Here is a 26,516-nt window from a genome sequence, read left to right on the forward strand (position 1 = left end):
CAACTTCAAAAGTGGATGAAGGAGAGCAGCAGAGAAGGAGACAATAAACACTTCAACTTCAAAAGTGGATGAAGAAGAGCAGCGGAGAAGGAGGCAATAAACACTTCAACTTCAAAAGTGAATGAAGGAGAGCAGCGGAGAAGGAGGCAATAAACACTTCAACTTCAAAAGTGGATGAATGAGAGCAGCGGAGAAGGAGGCAATAAACACTTCAACTTCAAAAGTGGATGAAGAAGAGCAGCGGAGAAGGAGGCAATAAACGCAGCAGATCTGTGCGGCAGATACAATAAGAAAGGAAGAACAAGGCAAGAACAGCAACACAGAGGCGAAACCCTCTACAACAGAGACGAAGCACAAAAAACGCAGAAAGAAGAAGGAGGTCCGAAGATGCGGAAGCATGCGGCGAGAAGAAGACAGACGTCGACGGCAACAATGGCTGCTCTGGAAGGTCTGAACAGAGAGAGGGAGGTTCGGTGAGACGACTAGCAGCGGCGCGGTTTGATACCGACACCGAGAAGGCAGCGTGTGATGAACACGCGTTCGAGATCTACTTCCGGAGAGTGGAGGCGCGTGACAGCGCATGCAAACGAGACAAAGACGACGACTGGTTCAGAAGAGGCAGTGGTTCCCAAGAGACTTGTCTCTTTGATTCTGGGTGCTGAGATTTAAGAAGAAGAGAAAATGAATCTTATGAAATTTTTAGGGGCTGCCAGCGGCCATGACGGCCGGCCGCCGGCAGACAGCAAAGACTACCGGAAGAGATCAGAAAATCTGCTCTGATACCATGTTAAATATAGTGAAAATTATATATGGGATTAATCTCCCTTGTGTTAAACACACATAGGGTTCTCTATTTATAATAGAAGAAATATGGGCTAAGCTCAAAATACAAATAAGAAATAATAACAAACTAACTGAAAGATAAAAGATAAAGATAAAAGATATAATACTTCTAACAATCTCCAACACCCGTGATCACCTCCAACACTTGATCTCAAACACCGCATGACCACGGCCTAACCTCAAACTCCATTCTCCGACACCCAATCTTCAATCATCATCCATCCCCTACTGCAGCTCCCACTCTCCATTTCCTCCATCACCGCACACAGAACTCTCAATTCCTCTATTCAATCGCATAGAGAAGCGCCTTCCTCATCATCAGTGCATCTTCCATTTTCCCTTTCATCTTCTTTAGCACACTCAAAGCCAGAAAACCCATCATCCACTACAACTCTGATCTCCAAAAAAAAAGATAGGCTCATTCTTCGTCCAGGCGTGAGGGAGAGAGCCGCCGTCTTCCTTCTCCATTTTTTTGGTTCCACACATCTCCGTCTCTCCAGTAGCTGCTTACCACTTCTTCCGAGCATCTCCTCCATTTGGCCGGCATCGCACACCTCCACTTCCATCTCCTTTACCCTCATGAAACCTGAACACTAGCTTCCAGGGGCAACCATGGTGCCTTACCGAGTTCGCTAGAGTCATCGGCGGCGACACTAATCGCCTCTGGAAAACCTTGTCGACTGCCACACCTTTTCCTTTTTTCAGATCTGCAAATCATCCACCATGGTTGCGATTCTCACAGTCGGTCAGGGTGTTTCTGGTGACATCAATCGGAGCTAGAGTTGCCGCCATCGTCGCACAAACCTTTGCTTTTTATCCCGTTCAACACGAAAAACTCCTCCTCCATATTTCCGGCAACCATCATCACCGGCTTCCTCGGTTCCGGCAAGACGACACTGCTGAACCATTTTCTGACAGCGAAGCATGAAAAGCGCATTGCGGTTATTGAAAATGAATTTGGTGAAATTGATATAGATGGCTTTTTGGTCGCGGCAAAAGCTGCTGGTGCTGGTGCTGAAGATGTTATGAGGCCGAGCAATGGCTGTCTTTGTTGTACTGTGAGGGATGATCTTGTATGAATGATTTCTGAATTAGTTGCTAAGAAGAAAGGATAGTTTAACCATATTGTTATTGAGGTACAGGTTGGCGAATCCAGTGCCAATAATCCAGACCTTTTATGCGGAGTAAAATATTTTTAATGAAGAAGAATTGGATGGCTTTGTTACTCTAGTCGATGCAAAGCATGCTGGTTTTCTGTTATAAAGTAAACAAAATAGAAAAATGGTTTATTGATTAGTATATAATACTGTAAACATTCAGAGTATTACTAATGAAAAAGATTTGAAATTTTCAGTACCTTGTGTGTATCTCTGTTCTTCTTTTTGTTAAACTTCAGTGCTCCGATCAGTGTGATGTTGTTCTCAGGCCAGTGGTGGTGGTGATATGAAACCCTAGAAGAGGGATTTCTCTCTGCCTTCTCACTAACCCTCAGATCTTAGAAAGTGTTTTCTCTCTCTTGCCAGCACATACATTTTTAATATAACGTTTAAATGTTGGTTTTCTTTTATTGCCCCTCACTTAATATGGTATCAGAGCTTAGGCTGAATCCTGGTGTGTGAAGTGGGTGCGTGCACAGTTATTGGAGGTGTGTGAGCTTTATCTGGTGGTGTGTGTATCCAGAGAAGAAGAAGAAGGTGACTTTGGCTAAAGAAAAATTAAAAGAATCTGCAAGAAAGTTTGCAAGACTGTGATGGCAAACTTTGGAGGCATATAGGGACCATTACCCATGTTTGATGGCAAGCAGTTTGATGATTGGAGAATCAAGATGTGGGATGTGTTTGGGTTTCAAGATGTCTTGGAAGTTATTGAACAGGGATTGCCTGAATTGAGTGAAAATGCATCTCAAGAAGAGAAGAAAGAGCACAAGATGATGGTAAAACTGGACAGTAAGGCCAGATTTTTGATATATCAGTGTGTAAGCCAGAAGATTTTTAACAAGATCTCAAATGCTGATAGTGCAAAGGAGATCTGGGGCATTTTAGTGAAAACTTATGGTGATGGAGATAGAAATGCAAAGGTTAAACTGCAGGCACTGAGAAGGCAGTTTGAAACCTTGATCATGGAGGAAAGTGAGAGTGTGGCTGAGTATTTTGATAAGGTGAAAGAACTAGTAAACAGGATGAGGGCTTGCGGTGATAAGATGATGGAGGAGTATGTTATGGATAAAATTCTGAGGACTTTAACCGCCAGATTTGACTATGTAGTAGCTGCCATTGAAGAAACTCGAAGGAGGGAGAATATTGACATTGAGGAGCTGCTGCATTCATTGGAGGCTCATGAGTTACGCCTCAATGAGCGCAGACAGTGCCAGGAGCAGGCCTTACAGGCCAGATCTCAGTGGAAAGGCAAGAAGGGGTTCAAGAAAGGAGGAAAAGGTGGCAAGAAGGGCAAAGATTCACAGGATCAGCAAGGAGAAGAGTCCAGTGAATCAGGCCAGGTGAAGAATCAGAAGAATGGTGATTGGAGGTTTGACAAAAAGAAGGTTAAGTGCTATAACTGTCAAAAACTTGGTCATTATGCCAAGGATTGCTGGAGTGGTGAAGGTGCTAAGAACAGACCAAAGAAGAAGGCTAATTTGGCCCAAGAGGAGGAATCTGACTCAGAACCAGTAATGTTGATGGCTAAAACTGAAGAAGATTCATCAGAAAATGATGTGTGGTACCTAGATTTTGGGTGCTCTACCCACATGACAGGGAGAAGAGACTGGTTTGTAGGAATTCAAGGTGCTGGACAGGGAAAGATTCAGTTTGCTGATGATAGGAGTCTGGTTGCAGAAGGTACAGGCAGAGTTGTTCTAAGAGATGTGGGAGGAAAAGAAGTAACAATTGAAGAGGTACTATATGTACTAGGTTTAAAGTCAAATCTGCTAAGCTTGGGACAACTACTGCAGAAGGGATATGTGATGAAAATGGAGAATAACAGCCTTAGTATTTTCAATCAACAGAAGAGAATGGTTGTGCAGGCTAGGCTATCACAAAACCGCACTTTCAGAGTAGTGATGAGTGCAGTAAAACACCAATGTTTTACTGCATCAGAGAGCAAGGAGGAGTGGTTGTGGCATTTACGGTTTGGGCACTTAAACTTCAAAGATTTGTCCCTATTGGGACAGAAAAAGATGGTGAATGGGCTGCCTAATGTTACAATTCCAGACACAGTTTGCAGAGAGTGTGTGCAGTGCAAACAAACAAGGGGCAGTTTTCAGAAAAATCTACCCCAGAAATCTACAGGAAAACTAGGAGTGATCTATTCAGATGTTTGTGGCCCTATTCAAGTGGAGACACCTGGAGGTAATAGATATTTTCTGTTGTTCATTGATGATTGGACTAGAAAGTGTTGGGTGTATTTGATCAAGAGAAAGGGAGAAGTGCTGCAGGTATTTCAGAAATTTAAAACTCTTGTGGAAAGGCAGGTTGGACAGAAAGTGAAGATGTTGAGATCAGATGGAGGAGGAGAATATACCTCCATTGAATTCAGCAACTTCTGTGAGAATGAAGGGATTGTGCATGAGATTACTCCTCCCTATACACCACAACACAATGGTGCAGCAGAAAGGAAGAATAGAACCATAATGAATATGGTTAGATGCATGTTAAAAAGTAAGAAATTGCCTAAATTTCTGTGGGGAGAGGCAGTTTTGACAGCTACCTACATACTGAATCGATCTCACACAAAGAAACTGGAGGGTTTAACACCTGAAGAAGCCTGGACAGGGATGAAACCAGATGTCAAACATCTGAAGATTTTTGGCTCTATGTGCTACAAACACATACCAGATCAGCTGAGAAGGAAATTGGATGATAAAAGAGTGCCTCTAATTTTGGTAGGCTATCACTCAACTAGAGGATACAAGCTGTATGACCCTACATCAGGGACATCTTGCATCAGCAGAGATGTGATTGTTGATGAGACTGGAGTTTGGAAGTGGGACACAACTAGGCAGGAGACATCAACCATCACTCTGGAAGATGAAACTGTTGTAGTTGAGACTGAGAAAAATGTGAATAATGATAGTAGAAGGTGTGTGATCGCTCGCATCGTCCTTGTGCTGGAAACCTTTTCTCTTTCTTTTTTAAAAAAATAACAAAAAATGTTTTAAAGGTTAAGCACATGTGTGATCGCTCGCATCGTCCTTGTGCTGAAAGCCTTTTCTCTTTCTTTTATAAAAAATAAATATCAAAAAATATATTTTAAAGATTAAGCACATGTGTGATCGCTCGCATCGTCCTTGTGCTAAAAACCTTTTCTCTTTCTTTCATAAAAGAATAAATAAATAATAATAATAACAAAAATAAAAAATAATATTAAGCACATGTGTGATCGCTCGTATCGTCTTTATGCTAAAAACCTTATCTCTGTCTTTTATAAAAATACCAAAAAATATAAAATCTTCAAAAACTAAAAACATCAACACTTTCAAGCAAATAAACAATATTTCCGCCAGAACTACGTGATCCTTGATTCTTCATCAAAAGTGGAGATACGTAGGAGCAAGGCTAGTCCTTGTCAGGTTCACTTCCCCAAAAATCCAAATTTATCTATAATCAATTTCTCAAACAAATCTCTCAAACAATTCCTCAAACAAACTTTTCAACCAGTTTCTAAAAGAACTACGTAACCCTGATTTCTCATTTTAATGAGAATACGTAGGAGTAAGGTCAATCCTTGTCGGACACAAAAATCTAAAAAATATATTTTGTTTCTTTAGAGTTATATTTTAAGGGATAGTTAAACATTTTGAAAACCACATCATATTCGCGTGTTTAGTTAAAGGTATTGCCTTAGGGCAGACGTTGTAGGGTGCTAATACCTTCCCTACACGTAACCGACTCCCGAACTTAGAATCTCATTTTCGTAGACCATGCCTTATCATTTTATGGTTTTTCCGTAGTTTTCCATAATAAACTATGGTGGCGACTCCAAATCTCTTTTTCAAACCCGTTCCTTTTTCGGATCGTCGTCTCGTCGCGATTCTGGTTGCGACAATAACAATGCTTTCTTACATGGAGAGTTAAAAGATGTATACATGCCCTTCTTGTATTGTCTTCTATTCAACTAAGACAAGTTTGTAAATTAAAAAAGGTTTTTATATGGCATTAAACAAGCGAGTTGAAAATGAGCTGCCAAATTGCCATCTTTTTTGCTTTCTACAATTATCATTCCGTGTTCATTTATTCTTTTGAAGAATCTTTTACAACATTGTTAGTATATATGTAAATAATATAATATTGGCAAGAAGTGATAATTGAATAAAATAAACCTTTGAATAAGACATTCAAGATAAAGTATCTTAGAGATTTAAGATAATTTCTTTTTCTTGAAGTAGCAAGAAGTAAAAAGAGACAATGGTGAATCAAAGGAAATGTGCAGTGGAAAGTGACTCGTATTAATAATGTTGTTAAATTGTCTTTTATTGAAGGTGTACATTTCACATATTTTAAAGTCCATAGAAGATTGTTTGGAAGACTTATCTCACTGTGTATTCACTTTAGAGGATTGATTTGGGGGAAAGTGAGTGAATGAATTTGAAAGTGAATTGATTGTTGTTTTTTTAGGGAAATTGAAAGTGAGTGAGAATGAATTTGGAAGTAAAGTTTGTGAAAATTAGTTTAAGATTTGATCGATGAGATAAATAAAAAATATAGTTTAATTAATAAAAATTGAAGATTACCAAAATACCCTTAGTAGTAAAAGTAATATAAAATGGTAATTGTTAATATTATATATAATTGTAAAAATTATTATAAGGAGAAAAAAAATAAAAATTAATTTTTAAAATTCCATTATTATTATTATGGGTTAAATATGTTTTTAGTCCTTAAACTATTGACCGTTTCTGGTTTTCGTCCCTCTTCCAAAGTAAGGTACAATTTAGTCCTCAATCTTTAAAAAACGTTCGTTTTAGTCGAAAAAACGAACGTTTTGAAGATTAAAACGAGGACTAAAAACAAAATTTTGAGGACTAAAACGAATGTTTTTCTAAAGAATGAGGACCAAATTGTACCTTACTTTGGAAGAGGGACGAAAACCAGAAACGGCCAATAGTTTAGGGACTAAAAACATATTTAACCCTATTATTATTATTATTAAAACTGCATGGGTAATATGATAAAATTAATCAATTCCTTTGAAATCTCTCTTAATACGAGAGATGAAAATATATGAATAATCCCGATATTCCATCTGCAATATCACCCACATGTCATGTCAAATGAACACAAAAAATTTCTTATTTCCATCTTCTCAAATCTCCGTCTATATGAGAATAGACTCAAGCGAATAGAGTATAATACTCGACTTGATACTAAATTTTTTGTGAAAAAACTTTCTCATATTCTTGTCAATCCTATATATTGCTATAATACTTCAATTAGAATTCTCATATATTAAAGTTTGAAGAAACAATGGTACTTACTCCCTTATGTGAACGCAAAATAGGCATTATGTGAAAAAGAAACAAATAAAATAATAGAGATGAAGATAATGACACCAAATTTTTTTTACGTGGTATAAAAAAATCACGGGATCTTATTGAGTAAAAATATCTCCATTATAAAAATACGATTATAAAGTGTTTTTCTCAATATCCGAGTATCTCTATAAATCTCACGGTCTTAGATGATATATAAAAATAATTTCTCTGTTAATTTTTTTTCACACACTCAGTTTTTTCTCACAATCTTGGTTCTTCACTTTACCGTGTTTCTAGCTCTTCTTCTCTCTACTTCTTTATAGATGAGTTTCACACATTGCTTTGACTAAGAGAACAAACAAAACCAAAATGCATTGCAACTTTCGATTGTGCATCAAATAGTTGAGAAACTTTAGCAAAGTGTAGGAAACATGATTTCTTAAAATCTAGTAGTGAACAATTTATCCATAAACTTAAATGAATATTCTTTCTTTTCGTAATATAAGGAAATAAGTACGGTTGCTTCCCAAAGCTTCAAGCCTTGTTTATTTTTCTCATCCAACACTTCCTCTGATCTAAAAGCTTTTGTGATAGTGATTGAGGCACCTGCATTGATTCAAGTCAGTGACTAGTTTTAGTGTGTATTTTGGAAATTCTCGTAGATCTTGGAAATAAAAAAAATACAAGAAACAATATCAAAGAGTCGTGTGAAACTGAATATATGACAATGGCCATTATTACATGTAAACTTTAATGACTAAATTATCTTTCAATAGTATTTGTTCTAAGCTGGATCTTATCAATATTTGCTACCGAGCTTGCGGGGTATCAAAGGATATGGGTGCAAGGATTCTAGAAGGAAGCTAGTACCAATTATGTTATCTTGTCTTATCAAAAGTCAAAATTGTAATCCTTTTTGTTTCTCTTTTCATGTACAACTATCTAGTCTTTCTTCTAAGCCTTCGGTTCTGATAGAGAATAGAAAATTCTCTTTGGTTCGTCTTTCTTAATGCTTCAACCTCCATTTTAAGTGCCTGACACAAAACAAATCACCATCTTCATCTTTTCCATCCACCATTTTCATCTTCCCCGAAACCAAACAACATCACAGGAAAAACCCAATGGAGATAGAAGGAGAAAAGCACCAATGAAAAAACAACGCAGGGTCTCTGAAGTGCCGGGTTTTAGTTTTAAAATTCAAAATCATTTTGAGATAGTTTTCTCTCACAAGTATAAATCCTCAGTTTCCATCATGAATATGAAAGAGCGAGTTAGTATTTATCACGTTTCCATTCCTCTGGCAAGTTTCATGATATAAAAACTAATATTAATATTATTATATTAATATATTTTTCTCGTGTACATTCACGAGTGTTAGATGTTACATAATTCAAAAAGAGAGAGAAACAGTGAGAATTGAAAGGTTCAATTTTTTTTGCTTTATTTCTTGGGTCTTCGCCAAAATAAAACAAAAAATAAGATTAGGAAAGTGTAGTCAGAAATTCAATAATAAAAGGTGACCAAAGAGAAATCGTGGATGGCGTTGAGTGCAGAAGAAGATGAAGGAGAAAAAGAGAGGTACCTGGAAGAAGAGTGGAGGCATCGGTAGCAGAAGTTATGAACTAGTTAAAACTAAGAAATTAAAAAAGAATTCAAATGAAAACAGTTTAAAAAATTAATTTATGATTAACTTTTTAGTTTCCTCCTAGAAGTATTTATGAAAACAATTTGCTGAACGTATCCCAAATATTGGTAAATATTTCCAACTTGATGTTTTCTTGTGATACAGATTTACATGAATGATTTACATGCTGGTAAAGTTATTTACATGACCCATTCAGCAGAAATTCAAAAAACTTGAGAAGATACTGCATCCCTGTTTCCTGAAAATGTCAGACGTCAAAACTTGAACTTGGGCTGAATGGAGGCTATGTCCCTCCATCAAAAACCTGAGGGAGTTCTAATCCCAAATGTTGTGATACCCTCCCTCCACAAAAAAGAGAAAGAAGATTGTGTTGTGAGCTTATCCCAATCTAAGGTTAGTTGGAGTTCTAACATCCTACTGTTTTCGTATTCACCCAAAACAAAATCCTATTGTTTCCATTGCCCCTTTCTCAACCGCTTTAATGCTGGAAATTTGGCATCCTCATATTTGATTGATTTATCATCTGCAGTGAAGGGTATAACTGGGATCAGAAACGAAAATATATATCCTCTGAAGTAACACATAAGACCAGCATACCTGGTCAAGATACTGAAGGTTACAGGAAAAAGGTTGTAAAAGTAACAAACTAACTAAATATGCACTAATGTTGTGATCATAATTTAAATTGCCTAATACATATATTTTATACAGAAAAATATATAGAAGATCAGCACTTGACATGGAACAGGAACAAGGCAACAAAATAAATACCATTGGTCACTTAAACTGCTGTAGATTAGAAACACAGACTTGAGTCTAACAAAATAATGATAGAGGTAATTAATTTTAACAAGATAATGAATCATCTTTATTAAAATTGTATCATTTCATGTGTTGAGCGAATTTAATTTATATGCTATCAATATATAATAATAGTTCACTTTAAATTTTTAAATATTCTTGGAAATGGTTAAACCACTTCCGCAATCCCTATTTATGATGAGTTTTCCCAAATAAATCCCTTTCTTAATTTTTTTCTTAATTGGGTACTTAAAAGTGAAAATTTGACTCAATTGACTCCCTGCCATTAAATTGGGTTACCATTAAATTGGGTTACCAGTTAAGTTTTTTATGACACGTGGTAAAATTTTAATACGTGGCATTAGCACAAGTCATTACGTGGAGTTTTAGGCGATTCTTGTGTGTTCTCGATTTGGTTTCTAGCAGATGGTGATGGACATCGCTTTGTGACGCGATTTGAAGGTTCAAATGGGGTTTGCGAAGAAGGGTTCATGATTTGCGGCAGCGCTCGCGAGTTGGGGTTTTTGGTTTCTGGGTTTTGCTGCGACGAATTGTTATGGCTGCTGACGACGACAATTTGCGATGAAGAAGTTGCTATTGGAGGTTTGCTATGTTTTGCGATTCTTGAGAGAGAACAGAATTTGCTCGCAATTTGGCAAAGACTCTGGTCTGCGGTTAAGGTTCGAAAATGGTAGATGACGAGATGTTGATGGCGGCTTGAAGGAGATTCTGCGGCAGCCTAAGCGAAAACGTGATTTAGGGTTAATCTGCGTTTGATTTGGGATTTTCTGATTCTGCAGGTGTTTTGTGAAGATGATGATTTGTGGTTGCAGCAACGACGGCATGGTGTTTGGTGGCGGGTTTTGTCGGGGTTCGCCAGTGGTTGAGGGTTTTGTCCGCCGTTCCATTCTTCTTCATCCTAAATTCTGCAGCAATAATCAAATTTCCTAATTCCCAAAAGTTGTTTCCTACTCCATATGCTACTGCTACAACATGGAGAGAAAGGAGAAGGGGAATAAAGAACGAAAGTGCTTGCCTCTTTCACTACCCTGTGGGAACCCTTCAATTGCAAACTACAAAAGAAAAGGGGGAAATTTACTCTAAATTTGTCCTACTATGGACCCCAGTTTCTTCTTCCATTACTCTTCTACTTAAACTCTTCTATTCCCTCAAACAATCATCATTTTTTTCTTCTACCCCTCTTTCACTTTCTGCCAAATCAATTATCCTTCTTAAATGAGTAACCCTGGAAATGGATATTCAAACACCCAGATCCTTGAAGACGAAAAATGTTTTAATCTTTTCAGGTACAATTCACCGATCATTTAGATCGTTCTTATTGGGTTGGTATGCTTTTGTTGTCCCAGCATGTTCAATGCCCTCTCCGGCATGGGTGGCGGTGGCCAAGTCCACCAACTCCACCGCTTCCAATAATGCTATGAGAGATGCCCCTATTCTTGTTCAGATTTTAGAAATCTTTCTTTTAATTTTTTAGTTACACAATTTCCACCTAAGAGGCCACGTCATTAAATTAATCCACTTCTCACTGACACGTCAGCGAAACTTAACCCGTTAACCTACTTGAAGTTGAGAGAAAATAAAAAGTCCTATATTTTGATTAAGAAAGTCTGATACAACTTATTACTGTATTTATGGAAGACAGTAGTTCTGAAAGATAAAAGGGCGGGAAGCCCCTAATAAAACCCGAACATAAATATTAATAATAAAATAAAGACATTATACTTCAACACTCCCCCTCAAGCTAGAGCATATAGATCGTATGCACCATTGGAACATATAAATTGAATTCTAGGCCCCCTTAGAGATTTGGTCAGAATGTCCGCGAGTTGTTCATTAGAGTTGATAAACTCAGTAACAAGATCCTTTGACAATAACTTTTCTCTGATAAAATGACAATCAATCTCTATGTGTTATTTTCTTTCATGAAACACTCGATTGGAGGCAATGTGAAGGGCGGCTTGATTGTCACACAACTTCATCTGCTCATTTTCACAAAATTTCAACTCTTGAAGGAGTTGTCTAATCCACACAAGTTCACATGTAGTTAGAGCCATAGATCGATATTCAGCTTCAGCACTAGATCGAGTAACAACACTTTGTTTCTTACTTTTCCAAGATACAAGGTTCCCTCCAAGTAAAACACAATATATTGTGGTAGATCTTTTGTCACTTGGACAACCAGCCCAATCTGCATCACAATATCCCTCAACTCAAGTGCTTCCCTTGTCCTCATACAACAATCCCTGTCCTGGGTTCCCTTTTACATATCTGAGAATGCGAATCACTGCATTCCAATGATCAACATGTGGATTTTGCATAAATTGACTCACAACTCCCACCGGATAAGAAAGATCAGGTCTTGTTATGGTAAGATAGATGAGTTTTCCAACAAGCCTTTTATATCTCTCTAGGTCTGAGAAAAGTTCACATTGGTCTTTCATTAACTTTTGATTAGAGTCCATAGGACTATCAATGGGCTTGCAATTTGTCAGGCCTGTTTCCTCCAAAATATCAAGAGCATATTTTCTTTGTGAAATGATGACACCTTCCTTTGATTGTGCCACTTCAATATGTTAGATATATTATATCTTTTAGTTAGTTTATTATTATTTCTCATTTGTATTTTGGGCTTAGCCCATATTTCTTCTATTATAAATAGAGAACCCTATGTGTGTATTTTACACAAGGGAGATTAATCTAAATATAGTTTTTCACTACATTCAACATGGTATCAGAGCTATGGTTAGAGCCTATCCTATAGCATTATTGGCTGTTTGTTGGGCATATTGTTCCACCCATTATCGGGCCGCTATTAGACCACCCATTAATGTCTAATCTCACGCTCGAGATGTATATACCTCGGCGTGAGGGGGGTGTGTTGGAAGTCCCACATCGACTAGAGATAAGGCCAAATTAAAGTATATAAGTGGGTGCAGACCTCACCTTACAAGCCGGTTTTGTGGGGATGAGTTAGGCCTCAAGTCCACTTCTAACATGGTCTGCTGTCTGCCGGCGGCCGGCCGTCCCTAAAATCTCAGTGGGCAGTCCATTTTTTCTTTTTAAATCTCCGCCATAGTCACCACCAGTCCAGACCGAGTGTGCCACTGCTGTCGCCGCCACTTTCTGCTGTCGTCGCTGCTAACTCTGGCCACCGTCATCGCCGCTGCCGTCGCCGCCGCCATCGCCGTCACAGTTTCGACCGGTGACCAGCAGATCTAAAGCGTCTCCTCGAGCGACGGTCAACCCTGTCGGAGACAAGCACAAACTCCGCTCAACGCGCCTCCACGCGCCGCCTTCTTCTCTTCAGATCTCGAGTGCGTGTTCTGCACGCGCCGCCTTCCCGGTGTCGGAGTTTCACCGCGACACCTCCATAGCTCTCGCCGGACCTCCCTCTCTCTTTTCAGACCTTCCAGAGCAGCCATTGCTGCCATCTTCTTCTGTCTTCGTCTCCGCCGTTGATTGTCTAGGCATCGTTTTCCGCTGTACAGCCATTGTTTTACCGCTGTCCGCGCCGTCTGTCGCTGTCCGGCACCATTTTGCCGCTGTCCGGCACCGTTTGCCGCTGCCAGGCGCTGTTTGCCGCTGTCCAGGCACCGTATGCTTCCAATCACTGTAGGCCCCCATCACCTCGTCAGTTAGTGATGGCAGTCCCTGTAGTTTTGTCACTTCCAGCCACTACAGGCCCCATCAGTCAGTGATGGCAATTTAGTCCCTACAGTTTTATAGCAGTCAACCGCCGCTGCAGTAGCTACCGCCTCAGACAGACGCAACTGCGTCAGTTCTTCTTGGACTAGAGTTTAGCCCGATCTTCTTGTGATACACGGCTAAGTATCACCACTTGGGAGTTGTCCAGCAAAGAATCTTGGACCTCCAACATATCTTTGGATCTTTGATGCCTTTGTTTCAGCATTGTAGCTTAATATTTGGTTTTGTTTTAGTGGTCCAGCAACTGTGATATTCCACATTTCCACCCTTCACACTAAGGGGGAGTACGTTTCCAAGACACTGCAAGTCACATATATATGGGTGCAGTCCCTGCAGTTTTGTAGATTTCAGTTACTACTGTTGATCCCGTCACCCATCCATCATTGATGAGGATTTAGTGTAGTCCCTGCAGTTTTGTAGCTCTTAGCTTTTAGCTACCACTGTTGATCCCGTCACTCTTCCATCATTGATTGGGAATCAGTCCTTGCAGTTTATCATTGTCCACACGACTCTCCTTCATCCACTTTTGAAGTTGAAGTTTCACAAGCTGCTGTTAGTCCATCTATGTTTGCCTCACACTCTTGAAGACAAATCATCTAGTTCAACACTGAGTTCATCTATTTCAAGCTTAGTTCATACAATTTGTATGCTCCAGCTTGAGGGGGAGTGTTAGATATATTATATCTTTTAGTTAGTTTATTATTATTTCTCATTTGTATTTTGGGCTTAGCCCATATTTCTTCTATTATAAATAGAGAACCCTATGTGTGTATTTTACACAAGGGAGATTAATCTAAATATAGTTTTTCACTACATTCAACAAATACCAAGGAAATATTTTACCTGACCTAGATCTTTGGTTCGAAAGTGGTTGAACACATGATTCTTTAATTGAGCAATTCTAGTGACGTCATTTCCTGTAATGACAATATTATCAACATAGACCATAAGATAAACACATTTATCAGGAGAAGAGTGACTATAAAATACTGAATGATCCGCCTCACATCGTTTCAATCCAAAATTCTGCACAACCCGACTAAATTTACCAAACCAAGCTCGAGGTGATTGCTTCAAGCCATAGAGGGAACGATGTAATTTACAAACTAACCCAGACTCCCCCTGAGCAACAAACCTAGGAGGTTGCTCCATGTATATCTCTTCTTCTAGATCACCATGAAGAAAGGCGTTTTTAATGTCCAACTGGTAATGGGGCCAATGACGAATGACAACCATAGCAAGCAAAATACGAACAGTACTGGTTTTAGCCACAGGAGAAAATGTATCACAATAGTCGAGGCCATAGACTTGAGTATATCCCTTAGCTACTAGATGAGCTTTGAGACGATCGATTGCACCAGTAGGACCAACCTTAATAGCATAGACCCATCTACAACCAACAAGCTTCTTACCAGGAGGAAGAGGAACAAGGTCCCAAGTGCCATTGTGTTCAAGTGCCTGCATTTCATCAATCATGGCTTGTTACGATCCAGGATGATCAAGTGCCTCATGAACATTATTAGGAACCATAATGGAAGATAAGGAAGAAACAAAGGAGAAATATAGAGACAAACGATGATAACTCAAAAAATTATAAACAGGATAAGGATTACGAGTAGAGCGAATACCTTTCCGAAGGGCAATAGGCCAATTATTCTCTGAGTCAAGAGAGGGTGAAGAGGATGAAGGATCCATGGTTTGGGAATCTGATGAAGGAGGATCTGAGTCTCGAGGATCTTCAGTGTTCCGAGTTTGAGATTGTGTCCGACGCTGATATGTCAAAAGAGGTGGAGGAACAATGTCATTTGCATTTTGAGTTTGAGGTAAAGAAGCAGGAGTAACCAAGGGATCACATGATGGTAGAGGAAACATTTGTTGAACAAATAAACGGTCCACCATGGAGGACAAGAAAAAAGGTGTATCTTCAAAGAATGTGACATTAGCAGACATATAATACCTTTTGGTTGAGGGAGAATAACATTTATACCCTTTTTTAAGGCGAGAGTATCCCAAAAAGACACACTTAATAGCTTTTGCAGAGACTTTATCAAGACCTCATTATGAACAAAACAAGTACACCTAAATATACGAGGAGCGACATGGAAAAGAGGATCATTTGGAAAAATGAAGTGAGGGAATTTATTCTCAAGAGAGGAAGAAGACATCCTATTGATCAGAAAACAGACAGTAAGGACTGCATCACCCCAATGATGAACAGGAACATTAGTATTCAACATCAGGGAGCGTGCAGTTTCAATGAGATGTCTATTCTTTCTCTCTGCAATGCCATTTTGTTGTGAAGTGTGGGGACATGTTGACTGGTGTAAAATTCCTTGGGAAGATAAGAATGAAGAAAATGTTGCAGAAAAGTATTCCTTAGCATTATCACTTATGAGGATTTTAATTGTCTTCCCAAATTGGTTCTTAATTACATTAAAAAAAGACACAAATATTGCCAAAAGTTCAGATCTCTCTTTCATTAAATAAACCCAAGTACACCGAGAAAATTCATCAATGAAGGTTAAAAAATAATTAAAACCATAAGAAGTAACAGGACTGGTCCCCAAATATCAGTGAATAGTTGAAAAGGCAAAATTACATCGCGTCTTTACCTCAAACATGTTTTCCTAACTGACAAGACTCACAATCTAAGACTTGAATGTGTTTGAGACTTTGAACCATCATCTTCAACTTAGATAAGCTTGGGTGGCCCAACCGATCATGCAAAAGTTTCGGGGATGAAGTTGCAAAACAGGAAACTGAGGAGTTAGGTTTTAAGAAATAAAGTCCTCGTGGCTCATGTCCTTCTCCAATCAGACGACCCGTACCATGTTTCTGTATAACAAAGGAATTAGCAGAAAAGGTTACTAACAATTTAAGGAACGAGTCAATTGACTTAAAGAGATTAAATTGTAAGGACAATGAGGAATATACAAAACAAAATTCAATTTTAGTGAAGGAGATAGGGAAACTTTGCGAATCCCTGAGATGCAACTTTGGATCCATTGGCAACAGTAATAAAATGAGGAGTTTTCGGAGAGGACATGGAAGAAAATGAAGGGATGTTACCAGAGATATGATCTGAGGCACCTGAGTCAAGAATCCATGGACTATGACCTTCCATAGATTGAGAGATGCAGGCAGTTGACACATTTGGCATTGATGAGGATTGGCCAAGATTAGAAGATTTTTCAGACTTGTACCTAAAAAACTCTTGGTACTCTTCATCAGAAATTATAGATTCTGAATTATCAGATTTAGACATATGAGCAGCTTTGTCTGGAAAGCCATGCAAGGAATAACATTTATCTTGGGTATGACCCATTCTCTTACAATATGAGCATTGAGGACGTCCACTTCGACCACCACGTTCTCCTCCATTGCTCCTACATCCTCCTCTTCCTCGCGATGTCACCATTGCTGATGTTTCAATAGCATCACTTAAATTCTCGTCTTTTACCAATATATGTACCCGAAGGAGTCGAGTAACTAAGCCATCCATCGACGGGATTTGATCACCAGCTAAAACTTGATCACGTACATGATCAAAATTAGAGTGTAAACTTTTCAAAATTAGGACCACGTAAAACTTGTCAAGCTTTTTGTTGAGATTTTCTAATGAATCAGCTACAAAGAAGTTCTTTAACTCTTCTACCGCAGCCCAAGCTTTTGCTACATGGGAAACCATATCATGGTTGACTTGTTTGAGAGAAGTTGCTCTTTGGGTTGCATCGAAAAGACGTTGTACATCATTAGCAAAAATATCTTGGGCCCTTTTCCAAAAAAAGGAGCATGTCTTATAAGGTCTCAAGATATCTAGAACCTCTTGCTCAACCGATTGCCACAAAATAGCACATAACTGAAAGTCTAATTTCTGCCATTGGGATTTTTCTTCATCTGGGACCATAGAAATATCTTGTTCAAGGTGATTATGGTGTCCTTGACCAAGAAACCACAATTCCACAGCAGAGGACCATGATAAATAATTTTTCCAATTCAGTTTTGCAAATGTAATGATAGGGGTAGCAGATAAAGAGGAATTACTTCCAGTAGAAGCCATTTTAAAACTGTGAGAAGAAATGGGACTTAGGGTTTAAAAAACGTGATGAAGAAAACCCTAGGTATGAGCCCAAGCCAATGAAACAGAGAAACAAAAACCAAAACACACTCAAGAAGCCCCAGCGAGACGATCTGCAGTGACGCGGTGTAACTTCAGCACCGGGAAGGCGGTGCGTGCAGAACATGCGGTCGAGACTGGCCGGAAAGAAGCAGCGCGTGGCGCCTGGTGCGGAGGCTTTGGAGGACGAGACCACCAGGGTTTGGTTGCGCTTCTCAAGGCGCACCTAACCCTTGACTTCGCCGGAGAAAACAACGTTGGGCGGCGGCAGCAGACAGCGGAGCGAACGGCATAAATGACAGAGAGACCATGTCGCCGACGATAGACGAAGAAGACACAAGGGTCTGGCTCTTGATACCAACTTGAAGTTGACAGAAAATGAAAAGTCTTATATTTTGATTAAGAAAGTCTGATACAACTTACTACTGTATTTATAGAAGACAGTAGTTTTGAAAGATAAAAGGGCGGGAAGCCCCTAACAAAACCCTAACATAAATATTAATAATAAAATAAAGACATTATACTTCAACAAACCTAATTTAACGACAAAGAGCCAATTGAGTCAAATTTTCACTTTTAAGGATCCAATTGGAGAAAAAATTAAGAAAGAGATCTATTTAGGAAAACCCAACATAAATAGGGACTACGGACTACAAAAGTGGTTTAACCCTTTTAAATCTAACAAGAAGATTCTTTTTATACGTGGGATGTGTCACATTGAGACCTAAGTACAAGATGGGGTCAAATTTGGACCACGCTTAACAAGTTATATAACAATGAACAAAAAGAATCACAGGTTGAATCATATCTCAAAATAACCTAGAGTATGTAGTTAAATAAATATGGATTATAATAGGAGATTGAGAGTATATGAAAGGAGAAGGAAGCGTTAGTTAGCCTAACTGCCCTGACAGTTAGGAAAGGCGGGAATGAGTCTGTATAAATATATAGGCTTTGTTAGTTGTTGGGGGACTTTAGACTGTGGGTAATCTGTACAGGAATTGTTAATCCTGTAGGGGAAGGTTAGGCTCTCATAGTGGCCTTATACTTGTATTCTTTCTGTTGATAATAAAAAGAGAGGTTATACAGTGTTCTGTTAGTGCATTTGTGGTATTAGTTTGGGTTTCTTGATCAGAAACCTATCAGATTACGTGCATATAACCTAAAGAATAATTATATTGAATAATATAAATTCATGCATATAGCTTCAATTAATCATTTTGAACAAACTGTGACCAAAAGACTTGCATGTTAAATTTTATCCCAATAGTAACATAAAAACCTTTTTCCTAGTCAAACAAGTATATTAAATAATAACTAACATAAGTTCATTTAAGCATGCGACTTGAAATTTTAGACAAATTAACAGATATATATATATATATATATATATATATATATATATATATATATATATATATATATATATATATTTGGTAACAATTATCCTTCTAAGTTGTTAGAGTTACTTCGCACAACATACCAATTTCTACTGTAGCAATTATTTCCAAATTTATATGTTAAATCATTATCGTATGTTAATATATCTGTTTCGAATCAGATTTCAGTAAAACTAAAATCAAGATCAGATAAAAAGTGATAAATATTTATGCTTCGTTATTTTTCCACCTGATTGCAGCAAAAAAAAGAGAAAAGTTCTTTAGGACTAATGGGGGAGTATGATTTCGTTCTTTATTCTGATAGATAGTCTAACCTGCGCCAGAGGTTTTCCCAACACCTTCCACCTTTTTATCGTTGGAATCCTTCAACAAGCAAGCATAACCCGACCTCTTTGTGGAAACATTAACTATGCCCGGCGCCATCTTCTGTTCAGAATCTGAACAATGACCTTTGAAAGGCTTCATATAACAAAACCTAAAATAACAAGCAGAAATCACAAATGATTATAACTCAGCAAATGCAAACAAACTCTTTTTATTTCACTCCAATTTACAAGTAACATCAGAATTTTTGTGTGAAATATCTTTTAACATACCATTCCAAAGGCAATTTTCTGCTATCAAAGTCTGTAGGTAATATTCTCCACTTTCTGCACTTGTCACATTGAACCCACTCATGATCAGGTTTGAAGACACAATTATCTTTGTTCTGCATAAGTAATAAAAGTAACAGTTAGTATAAGACCCAGGGTATGAAGATACGCATGTCAAAGTTCTGATTTTTGTCATGCAAGTACAGAAGTGTAAATCTACTTTATCTAATATCCTGTTTAATAACACGTAACTATACAGGAATCAACGTCTTACAAAGAGAAACAAGTAAATGCCATTCTTACGACATACCTCTGAGTAAAGCAGACATTGTAAAATTTAAATTGAATACGTGTACCAAATTCAATTAAACGAAACAACCTCAGATGATGGCTTATTTTGATAGAATAATAACAAGAACTTCAAAAAAGAACCATAGTTTTGGTAGAATTTAAAAGAAGTGTCTTTACCAACTCAAGGGCGTCAAAATTGTTGTCCCAGTATTCATCTACTTTTCTACTCAGCCACTGCTCAAGACATGCATATTGTTCTGAGTCTTGGAATCCCTGCTTGTTATTGTGTACCCACACCCGGCCATCCTCGTCATCCTATGAAAAAGAAAGAAAAATGTACAAGAATTTAGGTGTTGCAAAGAGCGAGAAAAATTCTACTGAAAATAAATAATTTGTTGAAGAATTGATTGCAATGACATAAGTTTAATCAAAATTTGGAAACAAACCATCAGAAAAAGTTCCAGAGGAAAACATGGCTTGCCTAATTATCAAAGGACCATTCAAAATGTGAAAAGACAAGCTAATTTTTAATCATCCATAAGAAAAGATGCACAACACTGTTAAAGTTAACGAGCACATAAATTTAACTTGTCTCGCTTTCTGGAAGAAACCACAAGTGGTGAAGCAACTCACCTTATCCACAGTTGAAACAAAAAGAATAATTGTATTTTAGCAATATTATACTAGTGCATATAAAAGCTCTAGCCCAAAAGCATGAATTCTCAAAAAATTTCTTCCCCAAATTGGTCACCCCATTAGCTTTCCAAGTTAGGATCAGAAGTGACCAACTCTAACATTTTGAACTGCAACTCAAGAAATTGTAAAGCACTCAGTCATATCATATGGCAGATTGTACAAACACAAATATGTTTGTCAAATTAAATGGAGAACAACAAAAAGTTCAAACGTATCTTTCTAAACACTTTCATTAAGTAAAATTCATGTAGAAATTGAATTCCACCAAATAGTAATGTTTGTAAGAGTGTTTTGCCAACACCTCAAATGAATGAATCAAACCAAGAAGCAAGCATACACTTATTAGTCCAACAAGGTTACACTATGGAATACAGGCAAACCAATAAGAAAAAGACATACATTAACAAAATGAAAACGGAAAATAAATACCATTAAATTGGTCACATCAACAACACCAATTACACCCCGGCCAACATCTGCACTATGAGTCATTCCACCAACTCTCTTGTAAGCCTGAGAAAAACAAACAAATTTAGGCTTTTACAAAATGTATTCAAGTTAAGCATACGTAAAATACCTGAAAATCCAAAACCTCCATATTTCAGGGTATTCCATGACTATTTTAGTGGCTATTAATCAACATTAGCAAACAAGCCAACTCCTCACCTCAATTAGGCGACCATGCCAATACAAAAACATTCCACAGTTGGCCCGCTCCCACTCTAATTGACTAAATCCAAGAATTAATTCAACTGGCCTTCTCAAGATGTCACCAGTTTCAACAATAGTTTGAGTAAGGAATTTTGATAATGGTCGACTTTTAACCTGATCAAAAACAAAAAGAAAAACAATTAAATAATAGACTTGGAAGGCTCCTCCCCTAACAAACAAATTGAAACACAAGAATGCTATTACCAATGTTCTTTGTACACTTATCTTCATTCGAGGAACTAAAAATATAATTTCTAAATAAGCTCGTAGTGAGTAATCCAATGGTACCTGCAGACAATACAAAATATTACAAATGCAACATATTTTCAACTGACAATATCTTTAGTGAAAGAGATGCCAAACCTTTTGACTAATCTGGCCTGGACGAGAACGAGTCCTCTTGCTTCGGATAAGAATGTCACCTTGGTGAAAAGAACTCCCACCTTTTAGTCCATCATGCCATTCTAAACAATACTTTGATCCCCATTCATCCAAGTTCCATATGTATATTTGTGTTCCTGTACCAGTACCAAACAGGGCTGCCTTTTCACCAATAAGATACTTGTTAAATGGTGAAAAATCCTTAATAGCTTTCAAATTGTATTTTGCCAAAGCTTCAGACTGCATACTTAGGTCAATTTCCATACGTTGTCCTTGTCGGCAATAGCTGACTATGGGAATTTCAATATTCTGCACTCAAATAAAATATTTAAGCAGAATAAAAATTAAAAGAATTCAATTAACTTCTGGAGTAGTCAATTAATTCCAATCAACATAGGGAATATTTAAAGGGTCAACTTTTTTAATATGGTGTAACTTACATCTTTGCCTTCATTCAATGATTGTGAAAGAAAAGCTAGAGATCTGGAAGTAGTTGTTTGTGTTAGAACCAGAACATCTCTCCCAAGCCTCATTGCTCCTGTCTATGGAAGAAAGGCAAAAAGAACAACACTTCAGAATTCACCGAGGCAAGAACAGATAACTGAGTTTGAAAAAGACATTATAATTTATATTTTATTCCAAATTAGCATGGAACCAAAAGCATGAAAGTCCATCCAATAGAATGCACCAAAGTTAAACCACAGTAGTTAACCTAGTACATAAACCCCAGATATAAAAGATAGCAGCAATTTATCCAATCCCATCCTAAAAGACCATTAGCTAACCTAGTTAAGCCCAAACATTAAAGAAAGAAGCTATTTATCCAATCTTGTATCGTAAAAAACCAGCTATAAGTTAGAGTTCATAGGAGGCAGAGAGGAAAAAGATAAGAGAGAAAACTACTTTGAATCCAACACCAAATTTGCCAATGCGGTCCGTGTCAACTTTATGAGATTGCTTGTGCCCAAAAGATACCATTTTCATAACCTCATCATGGTTCATCCCTTGACCATCATCAATAAGACACAGCATCGGAACATCCTTCCGAGATTTCTTCAACTGGATGATATCTACAAAAATGTCCATTCTGAAAGATAAATAAAAATAATAAGTACAATTTGAGGAGACTAAAGATAAATAAAATATATTTAAGAGAACTTTAATCGCCTCTCATACGTTCTCATATCTATATTAATATTTTTCTTGTACAATGAGTACATGGAAGAGTAAATATGAAAAGCCAAAAGTAGATTCGTAGGTAAATAAGACCTATTCTAATGCTCTCCTTCAAGCTCTATACAAATTGCATGTACCAAGCTTAGAACAAATAAATTAAACACAAGATCCTTCCAAGGATTTTGTTAATGCATCTGTAAGTTCATCATTGGATCTGAAAAACTCATTACAAATTTCCTTGATCAACAACATCAACTTTACCCAAATAACAAGGTCAATTTTTATGTATTCAGTCATATCTTTGAATACTAGATTGGAAGCGACATGGATAGCAATTTGATTATGTTAGGTTCTTTATCCAAGAACCTAAGAAAAACTCGCTCCTTACTCTTCAAACACACACTCCGACAAAGAAATGCTTCTTTTATTCACTTCCAATCAACAGAAAGAATACAGAGAGCTTAACCTCTCCCCCTCAGGACAATGAGTCTTGATCAACAATTCAATAAGGCCAAAACAGATCCCTCCCCCAAACTAATCACAATTATTTATACAAGTTCAAAAGCTTTTCCCCGCTCCCCCTAACTGCCCAAATAGTTAGACCAACTAACTATGTTTCTTTCTTCTCTCATAGACTGATAACGGTCTAACATTACTCCCCCCTCCTTCAGCAACCTCGTCCCCAAGGTTGAATTCTGGATATTGATCCTGCATCGTTTCCACGTCTTCCCAAGTTGCTCCATCTCTTCCTTCTTCATGCCACTCCACTAATACTTGGTGCATAGGCTCACCACCCTGCTGTCTGGTTCTCCTTTCTAGAACTTTCACTGGCCAATAACTGGGTTCCATCAGCCTGTAACTCTGCAGGCAGCTCCCTTTCTATCCTTTTCTCCCCCACCCCTTTTTTTAACTAGGAAACGTGAAAAACAAGGTGTATCCTGGCTGTTTCAGGTAACTGTAAACGATAGGCGACCTTCCCAATTTGCTAAATCACCAGGAATGGTCCATAATACCGAGCTGCAAGTTTTGGATGTAACCTTACAGGCATAGAAGATTGCCTGTGGGGTCTGATTTTTAAGTAGACCCAATCCCCCACTTGAATGTCTACCTCTCTCCTTTTTTTATTTGCCTGGCCCACCATCATATCCTGTGCCCTGCGTAAATGGAATTTTAATTGTCGCAAAGCCTCATCCCGGGTTATTAAGTCCTGAGCCACCGTTTCCACCGCTATCTCCCCCAGAATAAACCTGCTCAATGATGGGGGTGCCCTGCCATAAACAATCTCGAATGGAGAGCACTTCGCAGCGCCCTGGTAGCTGGTGTTGTACCAGTATTCAGCCCACGGTAACATCATTCTCCAGTTTTTGGCCTGCTCAGAGCAGAAACACCGCAAATATCCTTCTACAATGCAGTTCAAGACCTCCGTTTGTCCGTCAGTCTCGGGATGATATGCCATACTCATCTTCAATTGTGTTCCTTGCCTTTTAAACAATTCTTTCCAGAATATACTAAGGAACAGGGGGTCCCTGTCGCTCACAATCGACACCGGAATCCCATGCAACCTAACCACCTCTTGAACAAAAACCTCCGCCACTATTCTTGCTGAATAGGGATGTTTTAATGCTATAAAATGTCCATACTTACTCAATCTGTCCACCACCACTAACATTGCATCGTAACTATGAGATTTTGGTAATTTGACAATGAAATCGATGCTCATCTCTTCCCACACTGCCTGAGGAATAGGCAGAGGTTGGAGTAGACCCTGCAGTGATGCTGCCATATATTTATGTTGCTGGCATATTACGCATCCAGCAACGAAGTCTGTCACGGTTTTCTTCATTCCCCCAGTATAAGGACTGCGCCAGCCTCCTCTACGTCCTGAACACTCCTGAATGTCCGCCTGTGCTGGTCACATGGAATTCGGCCAATAATTTGGGAATCCAACTAGATGTAGCGGATAGCACCAACCTTCCTCTATAATGGAGTCGTCCATTCTCCAGAGTATATGGTGTGTGACTATTTGGGTCCTCCTTAAGCTCCTGAACCACCTTTTTTAGTGCTTCATCTTCCTCAACTTCTTTCAACACCTCGCGGAAATCATACCAATAAGGCCGTGAGATGGCTTGCAGCTCCATATCTTCCGTAACTCCTTCCCCTTTCCTCGAGAGGGCATCAGCCACTTTGTTTGAGCTCCCCACCTTGTATATGATGTCAAAATCATAACCCATGAGCTTAGCTATCCAATTTTGCTGGCTGTGGGTTGTGATTCGTTGTTCCAGCAGGTATTTCAAACTGCGTTGATCGGTATATACCACAAACCTCCGTCCCAATAAGTAGGGCCTCTAGTGTTGAATGGCCATTACCAAAGCCATAAGTTCCTTTTCATATACTGACTTACTCGGAGATCCCCCCGATAACGCTTTACTGAAGAAAGCAATAGGTTTTTTATTCTGCATGAGTACTGCTCCCACACCTATTCCTGAGGCATCACATTCCAGCTGAAACTCTTGGTTAAAATCTGGAAGAGTCAAAACTGGTGCCGTGGTTATGGCTGTTTTCAAATTCTCCATGGCCGTCTGTGCTGCTGGTGACCACTCAAAACTCCCCTTTTTTATCAAGTCTGTCAGAGGTTTGGCCATTCTCCCATATCCCTTCACAAATCGGCGATAATAACCCGTGAGGCCTAGAAACCCCCTCAAAGCCTTTAAATTCCTTGGTTCTCCCCACCCTAACACCGCCTGCACCTTCTCCGTGTCCATCTCCACTCCGCTTTCAGGTATTACGTGTCCTAAGTAGCCAATTTGTTGCTTCCCAAACTCGCATTTACTTTGGTTGGCTACCAATTTCTGCTGTCCCAGTAACTGCAACACCGAGCCCAGCTGTTCGAGGTGATCTCCCCATGTCTGACTATACACGAGGATATCATCGAAAAAAACTAGTACAAATCGCCTGAGGAAGGGCTGCAGCAGGTTGTTCATGGCGTTCTGGAAAGTTGCTGGGGCGTTGGTGAGCCCGAAGGGCATCACCAAAAATTCGAAGTGACCCTGATGGGTGCGGAACGCCGTTTTTGGGATATCTTCCTCTCCCATTCGGATTTGATGATACCCGGCCTTCAAATCTATCTTAGAAAAGTATTTGGCGCCATGCAGCTCGTCCAACAACTCCTCTATCACAGGAATGGGGTACTGATCGGGGACAATTGCCTTGTTAAGTACTCGGTAATCGACGCAGAATCGCCAGCTACCATTCTTCTTTTTCACTACGATAACTGGACTGGAGTATGGGCTTCTGCTGGGATGAATAATCCCCACCTTCAACATATCCGCAACTTGCTTCTCTATCTCCTCCTTCATAAAATAAGAATATTTGTATGGCCTCACGTTGACGGGATCCTCACCCTTCTTAAGGACAATCCGATGCTCCAAATCACGTATCGGAGGCAAGCCTTCTCGCTCCTGAAATACCTCGCAGTGGGTCTGTAACACAGCCTTCAATTCGGTCTGCTGTTCCCCCGTGAGCTCTCCTGGACACGTGTCGTCTCTCTGCTTTTCCAGCTGCCCCACTTCCCACACAAGGAACCATGAGTTAGCATCCACTACCTTCTTCAGTTCCTGGGGTTCCACCAGCTGTCGGGCCAGAGATGGGTCCCCCTGCACTCTAATCC

The 26,516-nt window shown here is 38.8% G+C and overlaps 1 protein-coding gene across 3 annotated transcripts in view; it reads right to left on the reverse strand.

Annotated features, from left to right (window-relative positions):
- Nucleotides 1-7,725: 7,725 nt before the first annotated feature.
- LOC124834449 (uncharacterized) overlaps nucleotides 7,726-26,516 on the reverse strand; it is a 37,223-nt gene continuing 18,432 nt past the window's right edge. The window contains exons 6-15 of one of the 3 annotated variants that reach the window (XM_088101030.1): nucleotides 22,577-22,760; nucleotides 22,114-22,215; nucleotides 21,656-21,982; nucleotides 21,497-21,580; nucleotides 21,248-21,406; nucleotides 21,011-21,094; nucleotides 20,063-20,200; nucleotides 19,598-19,710; nucleotides 19,316-19,476; nucleotides 7,728-7,918 (exon numbers count right to left, since the gene is read on the reverse strand). In XM_088101030.1, coding sequence (XP_087957156.1) covers nucleotides 7,752-7,918; nucleotides 19,316-19,476; nucleotides 19,598-19,710; nucleotides 20,063-20,200; nucleotides 21,011-21,094; nucleotides 21,248-21,406; nucleotides 21,497-21,580; nucleotides 21,656-21,982; nucleotides 22,114-22,215; nucleotides 22,577-22,760 — 1,519 coding nt within the window. In that variant the 3' untranslated portion in view covers nucleotides 7,728-7,751. Of the gene's footprint in view, nucleotides 7,919-8,984; nucleotides 9,481-19,315; nucleotides 19,477-19,597; nucleotides 19,711-20,062; nucleotides 20,201-21,010; nucleotides 21,095-21,247; nucleotides 21,407-21,496; nucleotides 21,581-21,655; nucleotides 21,983-22,113; nucleotides 22,216-22,576; nucleotides 22,761-26,516 lie in introns of those variants that run through there. The other 2 variants (XM_088101032.1, XM_088101031.1) reach the window with 2 other exon arrangements.

This window comes from Vigna umbellata, chromosome 10 (genome assembly GCF_029865625.1).
Source record: "Vigna umbellata cultivar VRB3 chromosome 10, Vumbellata_1.0, whole genome shotgun sequence".
Taxonomy (NCBI): Eukaryota; Viridiplantae; Streptophyta; class Magnoliopsida; order Fabales; family Fabaceae; genus Vigna; species Vigna umbellata.